We start from the raw sequence: 15009 nt of genomic DNA, 5'->3' as shown, positions 1-15009 counted from the left end.
AACTTTACACTAGACTTCAGGCAACGTGGATCCTGTGCCTCTCCTGTCTTCCTCCAGACTCTGGGACCTCGATTTCCAAAGGAAATGCAAAATTTGCATGGTTGGGTGATGGTTTGGGGTGCCATGTCATCTGCTGGTGTCGGTCCACTCTGTTTCCTGAGATCCAGGGTCAACGCAGCCGTCTACCGGCAAGTTTTAGAGCACTTCATGCTTCCTGCTGCTGACCTGCTCTATGGAGATGGAGATTTCAAGTTCCAACAGGACTTGGCGCCTGCACACAGCGCAAAATCTACCCGTGCCTGGTTTACGGACCATGGTATTTCTGTTCTAAATTGGCCCGCCAACTCCCCTGACCTTAGCCCCATAGAAAATCTGTGGGGTATTGTGAAAAGGAAGATGCAGAATGCCAGACCCAAAAACGCAGAAGAGTTGAAGGCCACTATCAGAGCAACCTGGGCTCTCATAACACCTGAGCAGTGCCAGAAACTCATCGACTCCATGCCACGCCGCATTAACGCAGTAATTGAGGCAAAAGGAGCTCCAACCAAGTATTGAGTATTGTACATGCTCATATTTTTCATTTTCATACTTTTCAGTTGGCCAACATTTCTAAAAATCCCTTTTTTGTATTAGCCTTAAGTAATATTCTAATTTTGTGACACACGGAATTTTGGATTTTCATTTGTTGCCACTTCAAATCATCAAAATTAAATGAAATAAACATTTGAATGCATCAGTCTGTGTGCAATGAATAAATATAATGTACAAGTTACACCTTTTGAATGCAATTACTGAAATAAATCAAGTTTTTCAAAATATTGTAATTTACTGGCTTTTACCTGTATTTCACTAAAACTCCAACGTTCACATTGAGCGGCAGTTCGAATGATGTAGGGTTGCTCTTCCACCAGCAGAGGGAGAAATGCCAGTTGTTTATCGAGTATGGGTGATTCAGACCGGAAAAAAGAATAGACCAATTGGAGTCAAGACCGTACAGCTCGCTTTTTCCACCGGAAAAATACATTCACAGTCACACAGATGGAGTAAAAGAGAATTGACATGCTACCTGCTTTCCTTCTTTACTTTAGCTAGCACTAGGATTGAACGAGTTAATGGCGATGGCGAGCCCGTCAGTCCCGAGTCATTCACAAACGCGCGAATTAGGTCTACTCGTTCGCGCTTCACTACACCACCGAAGAAGAAAAGCAGGAAGTCAACAAGCGTCGATCACATGGAAGGTGAAACTATTTTTTGTTTTACCCCTAAATAACTCCTTACGTTGGTTTTATCGTACGAATAATGTCGCCGTTTTGTCTGACTTCAATAACTTCATAATGTGAGCGCTTAACAAATTAGTCAGAGGCATTTATTTTTGCTTGGCAGGAAATGCTCTTAATATGTAAAAATTATAACTTAGGAAAGGACACGACCAATTAAACCACAACACCAACAAGTGTAGACAAACCCACACTTTACTATTAATACTTGTTAGAAGTGTACACACTAGAGATGCGCGGATAGGCAATTTATTTCATCCGCAACCGCGGCAGAAAGTCGTCAACCATCCGCCATCCACCCGATGTAACGTTTGATCAGAACTGCATCCGCCCGCCATCCGCCCGTTGTTATATATCTAATATTAATTAAAAAAAAAAAAAAAGGGTGAAAACTACGCGAATTGCACCTTGTGCAGACAAGATTTTTCGATCGGACACGGAGGAATTAGTGATGTAAAAGACCACGTTGGGACAAAAAAACACAAGTCTAATGCCGTTGCTAGCGATACAAGTGGAAAACTTTCAACGTTTTTCGTCGCCCAAACAGATTCTTTGGATGTGATAAATGCCGAAGTTTTATTTACGGAGGCAATAATTGAGCATGGACTTCCAATCGCACTGGCTGATCACATGGGACAGTTAATAATGTAATGCAACCTTTAAAAATCATTACGCGGTGATCGCGATCCCAAAAATAAACTTTTCTTGCATGATAATGTCCAGAACAATTCGCTTTATATTACTATAGACTCCTTTTAACGAATGAGTTTGATGGTTTATCACAAACCTTAAAGGAAAGAAGTCCTTTGTTCTCCTGCAGCATGGCCTTGCTTTGTGTTTGGTGCGCCATCCTGTCGGCTGTATTTCACAGCACGACATACTGTTAAAAGTGTTTATACTATTTATACTTTCAATTAACAAATTGAAGTCTTGTGAAAGGTTGACAGGATAACTGGCATTAACTGTCAAAATAATTTCAAACTATTGAAGTTAGCTTACAGAATAAACATGTCAATCAACCCATATGATTTTTGCTGTAATATTTTTGTTTTGAAAAGTCACTGTGACTGATAGAAAAGTGATGGTTTTAGCAACATTTTAACCTGTCTGAATGCTAATACCGTATTTTCCGCACTATAAGGCGCACCGGATTATTAGCCGCACCTTCAATGAATTACATATTTCATAACTTTGTCCACCAATAAGCCGCCCCGGATTATAAGCCGCGCCTACGCTGCGCTAAAGGGAATGTCAAAAAAACAGTCAGATAGTTCAGTCAAACTTTAATAATATATTGAAAACCAGCGTTCTAACAACTCTGTCCCAAAATGTACGCAAATGTGCAATCACAAACATAGTAAAATTCAAAATGGTGTAGAGCAATAGCAACATAATGTTGCTCGAACGTTAATGTCACAACACACAAAATAAACATAGCGCTCACCTTCTGAAGTTATTCTTCATTCGTAAATCCTTCGAATTCTTCGTCTTCGGTGTCCGAATTGAAAAGTTGCGCAAGCGTGGTATCCAAAATGGCCGGTTCCGTCTCGTCGAAGTCATCGGAGTCAGTGTCGCTGTTGTTCTGTGAATCCTGCCTTCCGGAAAGCTCGGACCACAGTTGTGACCGAAATATCTGCCCAGGCATTTACGATCCACTGGCAAATGTTGGCGTATGTCGTCCGGCGCTGTCTGCCCGTCTTAGTGAAGGTGTGTTCGCCTTCGGAGCTGTGTGAAAAAAGCCACCCGGCCTCTTCGCGTAAACTTCCCTTAACCACTCGCTCATCTTTTCTTCATCCATCCATCCCTTCGAGTTAGCTTTTATGATGACGCCGGCTGGAAAGGTCTCTTTTGGCAAGGTCTTCCTTTTGAATATCACCATGGGTGGAAGTTAGCATGGCAAGCTAGAACCACAGTGAAGGATGACTTCTCATTCCCTGTGGTGCGAATATTCACCGTACGTGCTCCCGTTCCACAGTGCGGTTCACAGGAATATCAGTTGCTGTGAAATACGGTAGTAATCCGTGTGCGGATGGAGAGATTGCGTCTTTTTATGAACCGGATCCTTGTCGCTTAGTAGGAGCCATTTTGTGGTCTTTACAGATGTAAACAGGAAATGAAACGTACGGTGATATCCGCGCGTTTTTTCTTCTTCTTCCGGGGGCGGGTGGTTGCTTACAGTAGAAGAAGAAGCGCTTCCTGTTCTATGGGGGCGGGTGCTTTCCTTGGCGGTTGCTTGCATAGAAGAAGAAGCGCTTCCTGTTCTACCGGGAAAAAAGATGGCGGCTGTTTACCGAAGTTGCGAGATCGAAACTTTATGAAAATGAATCGTAATAAAGCGCACCGGGTTATAAGGCGCACTGTCAGCTTTTGAGAAAATGTGTGGTTTTTAGGTGCGCCTTATAGTGCGGAAAATACGGTAATCATTTTGCGAGCAAGCAGGTAAGCTGCGCGGGCGGAGCGCGCGGAGTGACCCATGTTACGAGCCCCCGGCCACGGGGGTGGCGGGCAGGTAAGCTGCTTACCTGCTGCGCGTGACGCCGGCCGCGGCGAAAGCGGACGAGGCGGGGTGTCGGTGCGGTGGGCGCGGTAGTGACCCTGGACGTGCGTCGGGCCCTTCTCGCGGATCGCCTCAGCTACGGCTCCCGGTGGGGCCCTCTCGGGGGAAGGAGCCTCGGTCCCGGACCCCGGCGAGGCGTCCCTCCGCTCCGTAAAAGTGTCCATCTCTTTTTCTTTTTTTTCTTCTGTTGTGGCATATGCTGCAGGTGCCTGCTCGTTTTTCGTATGTGGGTAACAACATTTAACTATGTATATATATTTCCCAATTGGTTTAACTGCCACCCGCAAAAAAAAAAAAAAAAAAAAAAAAAAAAAATATCTAATTAATCCGCCCGACCCGACCCGCGAGCGGATAAAATCTTATTTTTTTAAATGTCATCCGCCCGATCCGCGGATAATCCGCGGACTCCGCGGTTGTGTCCGCAAACCGCGCATCTCTAGTACACACACATGGACTATTAATAAATGCTTAAAGACACGATAGGCTCCAGCGACTCCATAAGGGACAAGCGGTAGGAAATGGATGGATGGAGAGGCAACAAACACAGCTAGCTAGCGAGCATGCGCAGCAAGGCATGATGGACGTCCATCCATCCATCCATTTCCTACCGCGGGGGGGTGCTGGAGCCTATCTCAGCTGCATTCGGGTGGAAGGTGGGTTACACCCTGGACAAGTCGCAATCTCATCACAGGGCCAACACAGATAGACAGACAACATTCTCATTCACACACGAGGGACCATTTAGTGTTGCCAATCGTGTTATGTTTTATTCCAATAACTTAATACATGTTACATTGTGAGAATTGTTTAATATCTTTGTTAAGATTTGAAAACTTTTTTGAAGACTTGCTCAAAATGAATTGAGTAAAAGTGAATGTTATGATTTTGTCAACTTCAATTTGTATCTCAAAATATTCTTGTATTGAGGTACTCTTTTGTTGATGTACTCCCAAGTTGAGGTACTCTTAAGTTGAGGTGCTGTTAACACAAAAACTTTGATGACAACTTGTATGAGTGCAATCCAAAAAATGTGAAAGCAACAAAGAAAGAAGTGTACAGCAAACGCACCGTGTGTCTTTTGCTGCCATCAGGTGACGTCACAAACAGGAAGTGCTCAGCTCTAACAGGAAGTGCGCGGAAGATCAAAGACAATGCCGCCGACTGGCACAACCTGATGCTGCGCTGGGAGAAAGCGAATGACGAAGGTTTCGCCATCGCCACCAACATCGTCAACCTGAGGCGCAGCAGGTGAGCGGATGTAATATTTTACTTTTGACTCTTGCTACGTATGCATCAAGAACGGGTGTGTTTGTAAACAAAAACAATGCATTTTGTTTTCCAAAATAAAGATTAACATTTTCAATCAGCTTTTTTTTCCTCAGAAAACAATACGTTTTGTTACCATTTCAATAAGTTTTGTTTGCGTTTGAGTTTTAGTTATTACAAATCTTTTTTCTCCTATTTCTAATCTATTATTTTTGTTTACAAATCTTTTTTCTGTCATACAATTTTGAAAAATGTCAAAACCATTATTCATTTTTTGCAAATCCTTACAATGTTAAATGTTAAATTTGTTATTTTTAAATTCATTATTTTTATTTACAAATATTTGTAAACATTTTTACATTCATTAGTTTTATTTACTACTCTTTCTAAAACTTTAAATCCATTATTTTTTGTTTGGGAAACATTTTTTAAATTCTAAAATCATTAATTATGTTTACAAATAGTTTTGTAATTTTGATAGTAATTATTTTTATTTACAAATATTTTTGTTTACAGATCCATTTACGAATCTTAAATAATTTTTGTCTACAAATGTAATTTAGATTTTTAATCATTACTTTTAGTTACAATTGTTTTTTAATTATTTTGGTTTACACATTTTTTTTTACTTCATTGTTGTTGTTGACAAAAATATATATTTTTTGTAAATTCATTATTTTTGTTGGAAAATAATAATAAAAAATATATCCATTATTTTGGTTTACAAATATTTTTTGTTAATAAATAAATACGTATATATCTGTTTTATTTTGAAGTGCATTATTTTGTAAAGTGCATATATAAAATATATATTTTGTTGTGGGTGCAGCGGGCAGACGGTGGAACAGTCGTCATCAGAACATGCAGCCATCACAGCACAGCTGCAGCAGGAATGTGGCAGGCTGCAAGACATCGTCGACAAAATGGTAGAAATTGTCCACTAAATGGTAGAAATTGTCCATCAAATGGTAGAAATTGTCCACTAAATTGTAGAAATTGTCCATCAAATGGTAGAATTTGTCCACTAAATGGTAGAAATTGTCCACCAAGTGGTAAAAATTGTCCATCAACTGGTAGAAATGGTCCATCAAATGGTAGAAATTGTCCACCAGGTTGTAGAAATTGGTCACCAAGTGGTAGAATTTGTCCATCAAATGGTAGAAATGGTCCACCAAGTAGTAGAAATTGTCCATCAAATGGTAGAAATTGTCCACCAGGTTGTAGAAATTGGCCACCAAGTGGTAGACAGTTTTCATCAAATGGTAGAAATTGTCCCCCAAGTGGTAGACAGTTTTCATCAAATAGTAGAAATTGGCCCCCAAGTGGTAGAAATTGGCCACCAAGTGGTAGAAAATGTCCATCAAATGGTAGAAATTGGCCGTCAAATGGTAGAAATTGGCCATCAAGTGGTAGAAATTGGTCACCAAGTGGTAGAAAATGTCCATCAAATGGTAGAAATTGGCCATCAAATGGTAGAAATTGGCCATCAAATGGTAGAAATTGGCCACCAGGTGGTAGAAATTGTTTATCAAATGGTAGCAATAACGTATGAGTGACTAGTGTCGCTCGCTGATAACACAATTATAATGGGGGATTTTAATATCCTCTCCAGCACTGAGAGGAGAGTCCAGCCGTTAGTCGAGGATTCAGGAGGAACAATGTAGATGGATGTTAATATTCATATGAATACCCCATCAGACCCTCTGTGCGTGGCGCTCCAGACTATAGTCGGTAATGCGATAGCTCTAGTCCTTGTGCGGGGTGTCACCACCTCTAAAGTTATGATACTCCCGTACACTGAAGTAATGTCCGATCATTACCTTATAAAATGTGAAGTTGTGACTCATTGTCAACAAGCTACTAATAACCACTACTTTAGCGGCCGCAACATTATTGCTGTCACAACTATGACTCTTGCTGGCCTCATGCCTTCGGTATTCCCATTCCCAAATTATGTGGGCTCTATCGATAGCCTCACTAACAACTTTAACGATGCCCTGCGCGTTGATAGTATAGCACCGCTAAAGCTAAAAAAGGCCCCTAAAAGGCGTACCCCCTGGTTTACAGGAGAAAACTAGAGCTCTTAAACTATCATGTAGAAAGATGGAACGCAAATGGCGTTCGACTAAACTTGAGGTTTTCCATCAAGCATGGAGTGATAGTTTAATAACTTATAAACGTGTCACTTTCTTCTGGCACTGTTCCTCAAGCATTCAAAAACGGGGTTATTCATCCTCTGCTCAAAAGACCTAACCTTGATCCTGACCTCATGGTAAACTACCGGCCGTTGTCACACCTTCCCTTTATCTCAAAAATCCTCGAAAAAATTGTTGCACAGCAACTAAATGAACACTTAGCGTCAACAATCTCTGTGAACCCTTTCAGTCCGGTTTCAGGGCAAATCACTCTAAATGATGAATGATCTATTGCTAACTATGGATGCTGATGCGTCATCCATGTTGCTGCTACTTGATCTTAGCGCTGCTTTTGATATCGTCGATCGTAATATTTTGTTAGAACGTATCAAAACATGTATTGGTATGTCAGACTTAGCCTTGTCTTGGTTTAACTCTTATCTTACTGACAGGATGCAGTGCGTCTCCAATAACAATGTGACCTCGGAGTATGTTAAGGTAACATGCGGAGTGCCACAGGGTTCGGTTCTTGGTCCTGCACTTTTCAGCATTTACATGCTGTCGCTAGATGACATCATACGCAAATACTGTGTTAGCTACATGCCCCTAAAGTTGACCAACACGCCAGATTGTTGTCATCTGGAGGCGTGTCTTAATGAAATTAAACAATGGATGTCTGCTAACTTCTTGCAACTCAACGCTAAGAAAACGAAAATGTTGATTATCGATCCTGCTCGACACCGGAACCTATTTAATAATTTTTTGACAACCAAACAATCATACACTTTTCTAATAATACCACCATAACATTTGACAACAAAACAGTTGTACACCTATTTAATATACCACCTTAACATTGGACAACAAAACAATTATACACTTTATCAAAAATACCACCTTAACATTTGACAACCAAACATTTATACACTTATTTGATAATACCACCTTAACATTTGATAACCAAACAATTATACACCTACTTAATAATACCACATTAACATTTGACAACCAAACAATTATACACCTATTTAATAATACCACCTTAACATTTGACAACAAAACAATTATACACTTATTTAATAATAACACCTTTACATTTGACTACAAAACAATTACACAAACAATTACACAATATACATGTATACCTACAGTATATATACATATGTGTGTGTATATATATATATACCTATACACCAGGGGTGCTCATTACGTCGATCGCGAGCTACCGGTCGATCTCGGAGGGTGTGTCAGTCGATCACCAGCCAGGCATTAAAAAAATAGTCCTAAAATGAGCGATCATAAATCTTCACTATGACGTCACTTTCGTCACTTGATTGACATTCACGGCACCCGAGGGTCTTCTGAGATGACGCTGGCTGCTGCCAGCTCATTAAAATTACCGACTGGAAGGCGAGAAACACTTTATTTCAACAGACTCTGGCGCCGTACCTGTTGTCAAAACTCCAAAGACCGACTGCACAGTTGCGCTGACAAAACAAGAGTCTCAGAAAGCTGGCGTGCACAAGCTAGCAAGCTACGGAGTTTGCCGACAATGTATTTCTTGTAAAGTGTATACAAAGGAGTACGGAAGCTGGACAAATAAGATGCCAAAAACCAACCACTTTCATGTGGTATTGGACAGAAAGGAGGACTTTTTTTCTCCTCCATTCGAAAATGCGGACGTTTTTAGCACCACTGTCTGATTCCAATCAATGCAAGTCATCAGAATCAGGTAATACACCAACTTATATTCTTGTCTTCATGAAAGAAAAGTATCTATATGTGTTAAACATGCCTGTATTATCTTTAAACACCTTAACTTGTTAACAGTATTAACTATATGTGTTAAACATGCTTGCATTATCTTTAAACACCTTTAACTTATTAACAATATTAACTATATGTGTTAAACATGCTTGTATTATCATTAAACACCTTTAACTTGTTAACAATATTAACTATATGTATTAAACATGCTTGTATTATCTTTAAACACCTTTAACTTGTTAACAATATTAACTATATGTGTTAAACATGCTTGCATTATCTTTAAACACCTTTAACTTATTAACAATATTAACTATATGTGTTAAACATGCTTGTATTATCATTAAACACCTTTAACTTGTTAACAATATTAACTATAAGTGTTAAACATGCTTGTATTATCTTTAAACACCTTTAACTTATTAATAATATTAACTATATGTGTTAAACATGCTTGTATTATCATTAAACACCTTTAACTTGTTAACAATATTAACTATATGTATTAAACATGCTTGTATTATCTTTAAACACCTTTAACTTGTTAACAATATTAACTATATGTATTAAACATACTTGTATTATCATTAAACACCTTTAATTTATTAACAATATTAACTATATGTATTAAACATTCTTGTATTATCATTAAACACCTTTAATTTATTAACAATATTAACTGTGTATTAAACATGATTGCATTATCATTAAACACCTTTAATTTATTAACAATATTAACTATATGTATTAAACATTCTTGTATTATCATTAAACACCTTTAATTTATTAACAAAAACATATATTTCATAAATAAGTAAATATAAATTATATATATGAATGAGGTAGATCCCCACGACTTGATCAATTGAAAAGTAGCTCGCCTGCAGAAAAAGTGTGAGCACCCCTGCTATACACCTATATACTGTATATATATATATATATATATATATATATATATATATATATATATATATTTATATATATATACACACACACACACACACACACACACACACACACACACACACACACACACACACACACACACACACACACACACACACACACCATATTTTTCGGAGTATAAGTCGCACCTGCCGGAAATGCACAATAAAGAAGGAAAAAAACATATATAAGTCGCACTGGAGTATAAGTCGCATTTTTGGGGGAAATTTATTTGATAAAACCCAACACCAAGAATAGACATTTGAAAGGCAATTTAAAACAAATAAAGAATAGTGAACAACAGGCTGAATAAGTGTACGTGAAATGAGGCAGAAATAACCAACTGAGAACGTGCCTGGTATGTTAACGTGACATACTATGGTAAGAGTCATTCAAATACCTATAACATATAGAACATGCTATACGTTTACCAAACAATCTGTCACTCCCGATCGCTAAATCCCATGAAATATTATACGTCTCGTCTCTTACGTGAATGAGCTAAATAATATTATTTGATATTTAACGCTAATGTGTTAATAATTTCACACATAAGTTGCTCCTGAGTATAAGACGCACCCCCGGCCAAACTATGAAAAAAACTGCGACTTATAGTCCTAAAAATACGGTGTGTATACATATATATATATATATATATATATATACCGGTATATATATATATATTAGGGATGTCCCGATCCAGGTTTTTGCACTTCCGATCCGATACCGATATTGTTTTTGCATTTCCGATCCGATACCGATACTGACCGATACCGATACTGGCCTATCCGAGCATGTATTAAAGTTTAAAGTTATTTAGCCTACTTAGTTGTCAGAATCATGCTGAAAAGGGTTTTAGTACTCTTGATAACAACTAGCCAGCTGAATTAGGGGAGTTTGAATAATACACAATGGTTGGTAACAAGAAACTGACCTGTTTATTCAAGGATAAACACAAAATAGACAAAATTATACATGACAAACAGAAATGGCATCATTGAACTAGGGCTGGGCGATATGGCCTTTTTTTAATATTGCGATATTTTAAGGCCATATTGCGATACACAATATATATCTCGATATTTTGCCTTAGCCATGAATGAACACTTGATGCATATAATCACAGCAGTATGATGATTCTATGTGTTTTGATTTATTGATTGAGACTTTTATTAGTAGGTTGCACAGTGAAGTACATATTCCGTACAATTGACCACTAAATGGTAACACCTCAATAAGTTTTTCAACTTGTTTAAGTCGGGGTCCACTTAAATTGATTCATGATACAGATATATACTATCAGATATATACTATCATCATAATACAGTCATCACACAAGATAATCACATTGAATTGTTTACATTATTTATAATCCAGGGTGTGGAGGGGGGCGCCGGATGTAAGTGTCAAAAAGACAGCCAAAATAGTTTGATATGAGAATAAATCTAAAGTTAAAATATAGGGTAGAAATGCACCCATTTGCAGGAAATGTAGTCTTGATTTTCAAAATGTTCTTTCAAGGCTTGCATGTCTACATTAAAACATTCTTCTTCATACTGCATTAATATATGCTACTTTTAAACTTTCATGCAGAGAAGGAAATCACAACTAAAAAAATCACAAATTTTTTCATACGGTGTTGATGTGGAAATGTTTGCCTCTGCATTTTGATGGTGTGGACGTGTGGCACCGAATGGAGATAAGCGTCTCGACAGACGTCACAATATTTGAACAATGATGACGAAAACTGTTTTCTCTGTCGTGTCCGTGTGTCGAAAATTGTTATGCGCTTATTTTTTTATTTGATTTTGTGCGTGGCATAGATTTGCCGTGCGCAGAGGACGCTTGAGCAGGCGCGCACCTTAGCGGCTGCGCTAGCATCACAGCTAACGTTAGCCATGCCGCTACCTCGCTCTCTGCTGGGAGAGGACGCATACGTATGTGACGTATGACGTGACAGTATGTGACGTGTGTAAGAAGGTGCGCTCGCTGTCTGTGAGAGGGAGACACAGGAAAGAGTGAGAAGAGCCTGTCGTGTAATGCCAGCAGCTAAAAGCAACTGCGTGAGAATTGTGGATGTGTTGAAGGTGTGCTGGAAAATGCGGAACGGAAATTACGGAGCAGCAGAAAAGTGGAATGTATTATTTAAATAGATGCGTTGGAAAACACGGACCGGAGTTTTTTTTTAAACTGGATCTGGATCGGCATTTTCCCATGCCTTGCCGATACGCAATTTTTGGCAAATATCGGCAGCCGATCCGATCCAAATATCGGATCGGGACATCCCTAATATATATATATATATATATATATATATATATATATGTACCTTTACTGTATATACCTTTATATACCTATATCTATATGTACCTATACTGTATATATCTATATATATATATATACGTATACTGTATATACCTTTATATTTATTTATATATATATATATATATATATATATATATATATATATATATATATATATATATATATATATATACACAGTAGCGATCAAAAGTTTACATACACTTGTAAAGAACATATTGTCATGGCTGTCTTGAGTTTCCAATAATTTCTACAAATAGAGTGATAGAGTGATTGGAGCACATACTTGTTGGTCACAAAAAACATTCATGAATTTTCTGAATATATTATGGGTCTACTGAAAATGTGACCAAATCTGCTGGGTCAAAAGTATACATACAGCAATGTTAATATTTGATTACATGTGCCTTGGCAAGTTTCACTGCAATAAGGTGCTTTTGGTAGCCATCCACAAGCTTCTGGCAAGCTTCTGGTTGAGTTTTTGACCAATCCTGTTGACAAAATTGGTGCAGTTCAGCTAAATGTGTTGGTTTTCTGACACGGACTTGTTTCTTTAGCATTGTGCACACGTTTACCGGTAAGTCAGGACTTTGGTAAGGCCATTCTAAAACCTTAATTCTAGCCTGCTTTAGCCATTCCTTTACCACTTTTGACGTGTGTTTGGGGTCATTGTCCTATTGGAACACCCAACTGCGCCCAAGACTCAACCTCCGGGCTGATGATTTTAGGTTGTCCTGAAGAATTTGGAGGTAATCCTCCTTTTTAATTGTCCCATTTACTCTCTGTAAAGCACCAGTTCCATTGGCAGCAAAACAGGCCCAGAGCATAATACTACCACCACCATGCTTGATGGTAGAATGGTGTTCCTGGGATTAAAGTCCTCACCTTTTCTCCTCCAAACATATTGCTGGGTATTGTGGCCAATATGCTACATTTTTGTTTCATCTGACCACAGAACTTTCCTCCAGAAGGTCTTATCTTTGTCCATGTGATGTCATATATATATACCTTTTTAATTTTCCTGAGGGAACTCTCTTGAAGGAATCAATAAAGTACTATTTATGTACCTATATACTGACCACCTAGGGGTAGAAATTGACCACCATGTGGTAGAAATTGACCACCAAGTGGTAGAAATTGACCATCAAATGATAGAAATTGTCCATCAAGTGGTAGAAATTGACCATCAAATGGTAGAAATTGGCCACCAAGTGGTAGAAATTGGCCACCAAGTGGTAGAAATGGACCATCAAGTGGTAGAAACTGATCACCATGTGGTGGAAATTGACCATCAAGTGGTAGAAATTGACCACCAAGTGGTAGAAATTGACCACCATGTGGTAGAAATTGACCACCGAGTGGTAGAAATGGACCACCGAGTGGTAGAAATGGATCACCGAGTGGTAGAAATGGACCACCAAGTGGTAGAAATCGACCACAGAGTGGTAGAAACTGACCACCAAGTGGTAGAAATTGACCACCATGTGGTAGAAATTGACCACCATATGGTAGAAATTGACCACCAAGTGGCAGAAATTGTTTATCAAATGGTAGAAATTGGCCACCAAGTGGTGGAAATTGTTTATCAAATAGTAGAAATTGGCCACCAAGTGGTAGAAATTGGCCAAGGGGTAGAAATTGACCATCAAGTGGTAGAACTTGTCCATCAAATGGTAGAACTTGTCCATCAAATGGTAGAAATTGGCCACCAAGTGGTAGAAATTGACCACCATGTGGTAGAAATTGACCACCAAGTGGTAGAAATGGACCACCGAGTGGTAGAAATGGATCACCGAGTGGTAGAAATGGACCACCAAGTGGTAGAAATCGACCACAGAGTGGTAGAAACTGACCACCAAGTGGTAGAAATTGACCACCATGTGGTAGAAATTGACCACCATATGGTAGAAATTGACCACCAAGTGGCAGAAATTGTTTATCAAATGGTAGAAATTGGCCACCAAGTGGTGGAAATTGTTTGTCAAATAGTAGAAATTGGCCACCAAGTGGTAGAAATTGGCCACGGGGTAGAAATTGACCATCAAGTGGTAGAACTTGTCCATCAAATGGTAGAAATTCTCCATCAAATGGTAGAAATTGGCCACCAAGTGGTAGAAATTGACCACCATGTGGTAGAAATTGACCACCAAGTGGTAGAAATTGACCACCATGTGGTAGAAATTGATCACCAAGTTGTAGAAATTGACCACCATGTGGTAGAAATTGATCACCAAGTTGTAGAAATGGACCAGCAACATGGCGACAGATGTTTATGTCTCCTTCCTGGCAGGCGGCCATCTTGTCCAAGATGCAGCGACTGATGGCGTCCCAGCGAGGACTGGTGGACCTGGAAGACTTTCAGTTTGGACCTGAAGGCAGGAAGGTTCCTTTGTTCCACAGCTGGAGAACCAAACACTTTGGTTTGTTCTTTTTTTGTCTCACTAAACTCTGTGTTTATCTTCTGTCATCCTTTCATCTCAATGCTGCCTACAATACATAGACAGACATGTAAGATCATTCATATTCTATGTAATGTGACAATACTTGTTATATAATATGTGATACATGTTCTAGAACATATAATACATGTACTAGAATATATTATACAGGTCCTACAATATGATATAAATGTTCTACAATATGTGATAATACATGTACTAGGATATATTATACCCGTTCTAGAAATTGTAATACATGTCCTAGAATATATAATACATGGTCGAGAATAAGTGATAATACA

General features: G+C 38.7%; 1 protein-coding gene across 2 annotated transcripts in view; it reads left to right on the top strand.

Moving 5' to 3' along the window:
- The first annotated feature begins 1100 nt into the window (after positions 1-1100).
- cinp (cyclin dependent kinase 2 interacting protein) overlaps positions 1101-15009 on the top strand; it is a 37515-nt gene continuing 23606 nt past the window's right edge. For both annotated transcript variants that reach the window (XM_061925206.1, XM_061925207.1), the window contains exons 1-4: positions 1101-1238; positions 4926-5082; positions 5930-6026; positions 14560-14689. In XM_061925206.1, the coding sequence (XP_061781190.1) occupies positions 1232-1238; positions 4926-5082; positions 5930-6026; positions 14560-14689 (391 nt within the window). In that variant the 5' untranslated portion in view covers positions 1101-1231. The remainder of the gene's footprint in view (positions 1239-4925; positions 5083-5929; positions 6027-14559; positions 14690-15009) is intronic.

Source organism: Nerophis lumbriciformis, linkage group LG29, assembly GCF_033978685.3.
Source record: "Nerophis lumbriciformis linkage group LG29, RoL_Nlum_v2.1, whole genome shotgun sequence".
Lineage (NCBI taxonomy): Eukaryota > Metazoa > Chordata > Actinopteri > Syngnathiformes > Syngnathidae > Nerophis > Nerophis lumbriciformis.
This window is presented reverse-complemented; position numbering and strand designations above follow the sequence as displayed.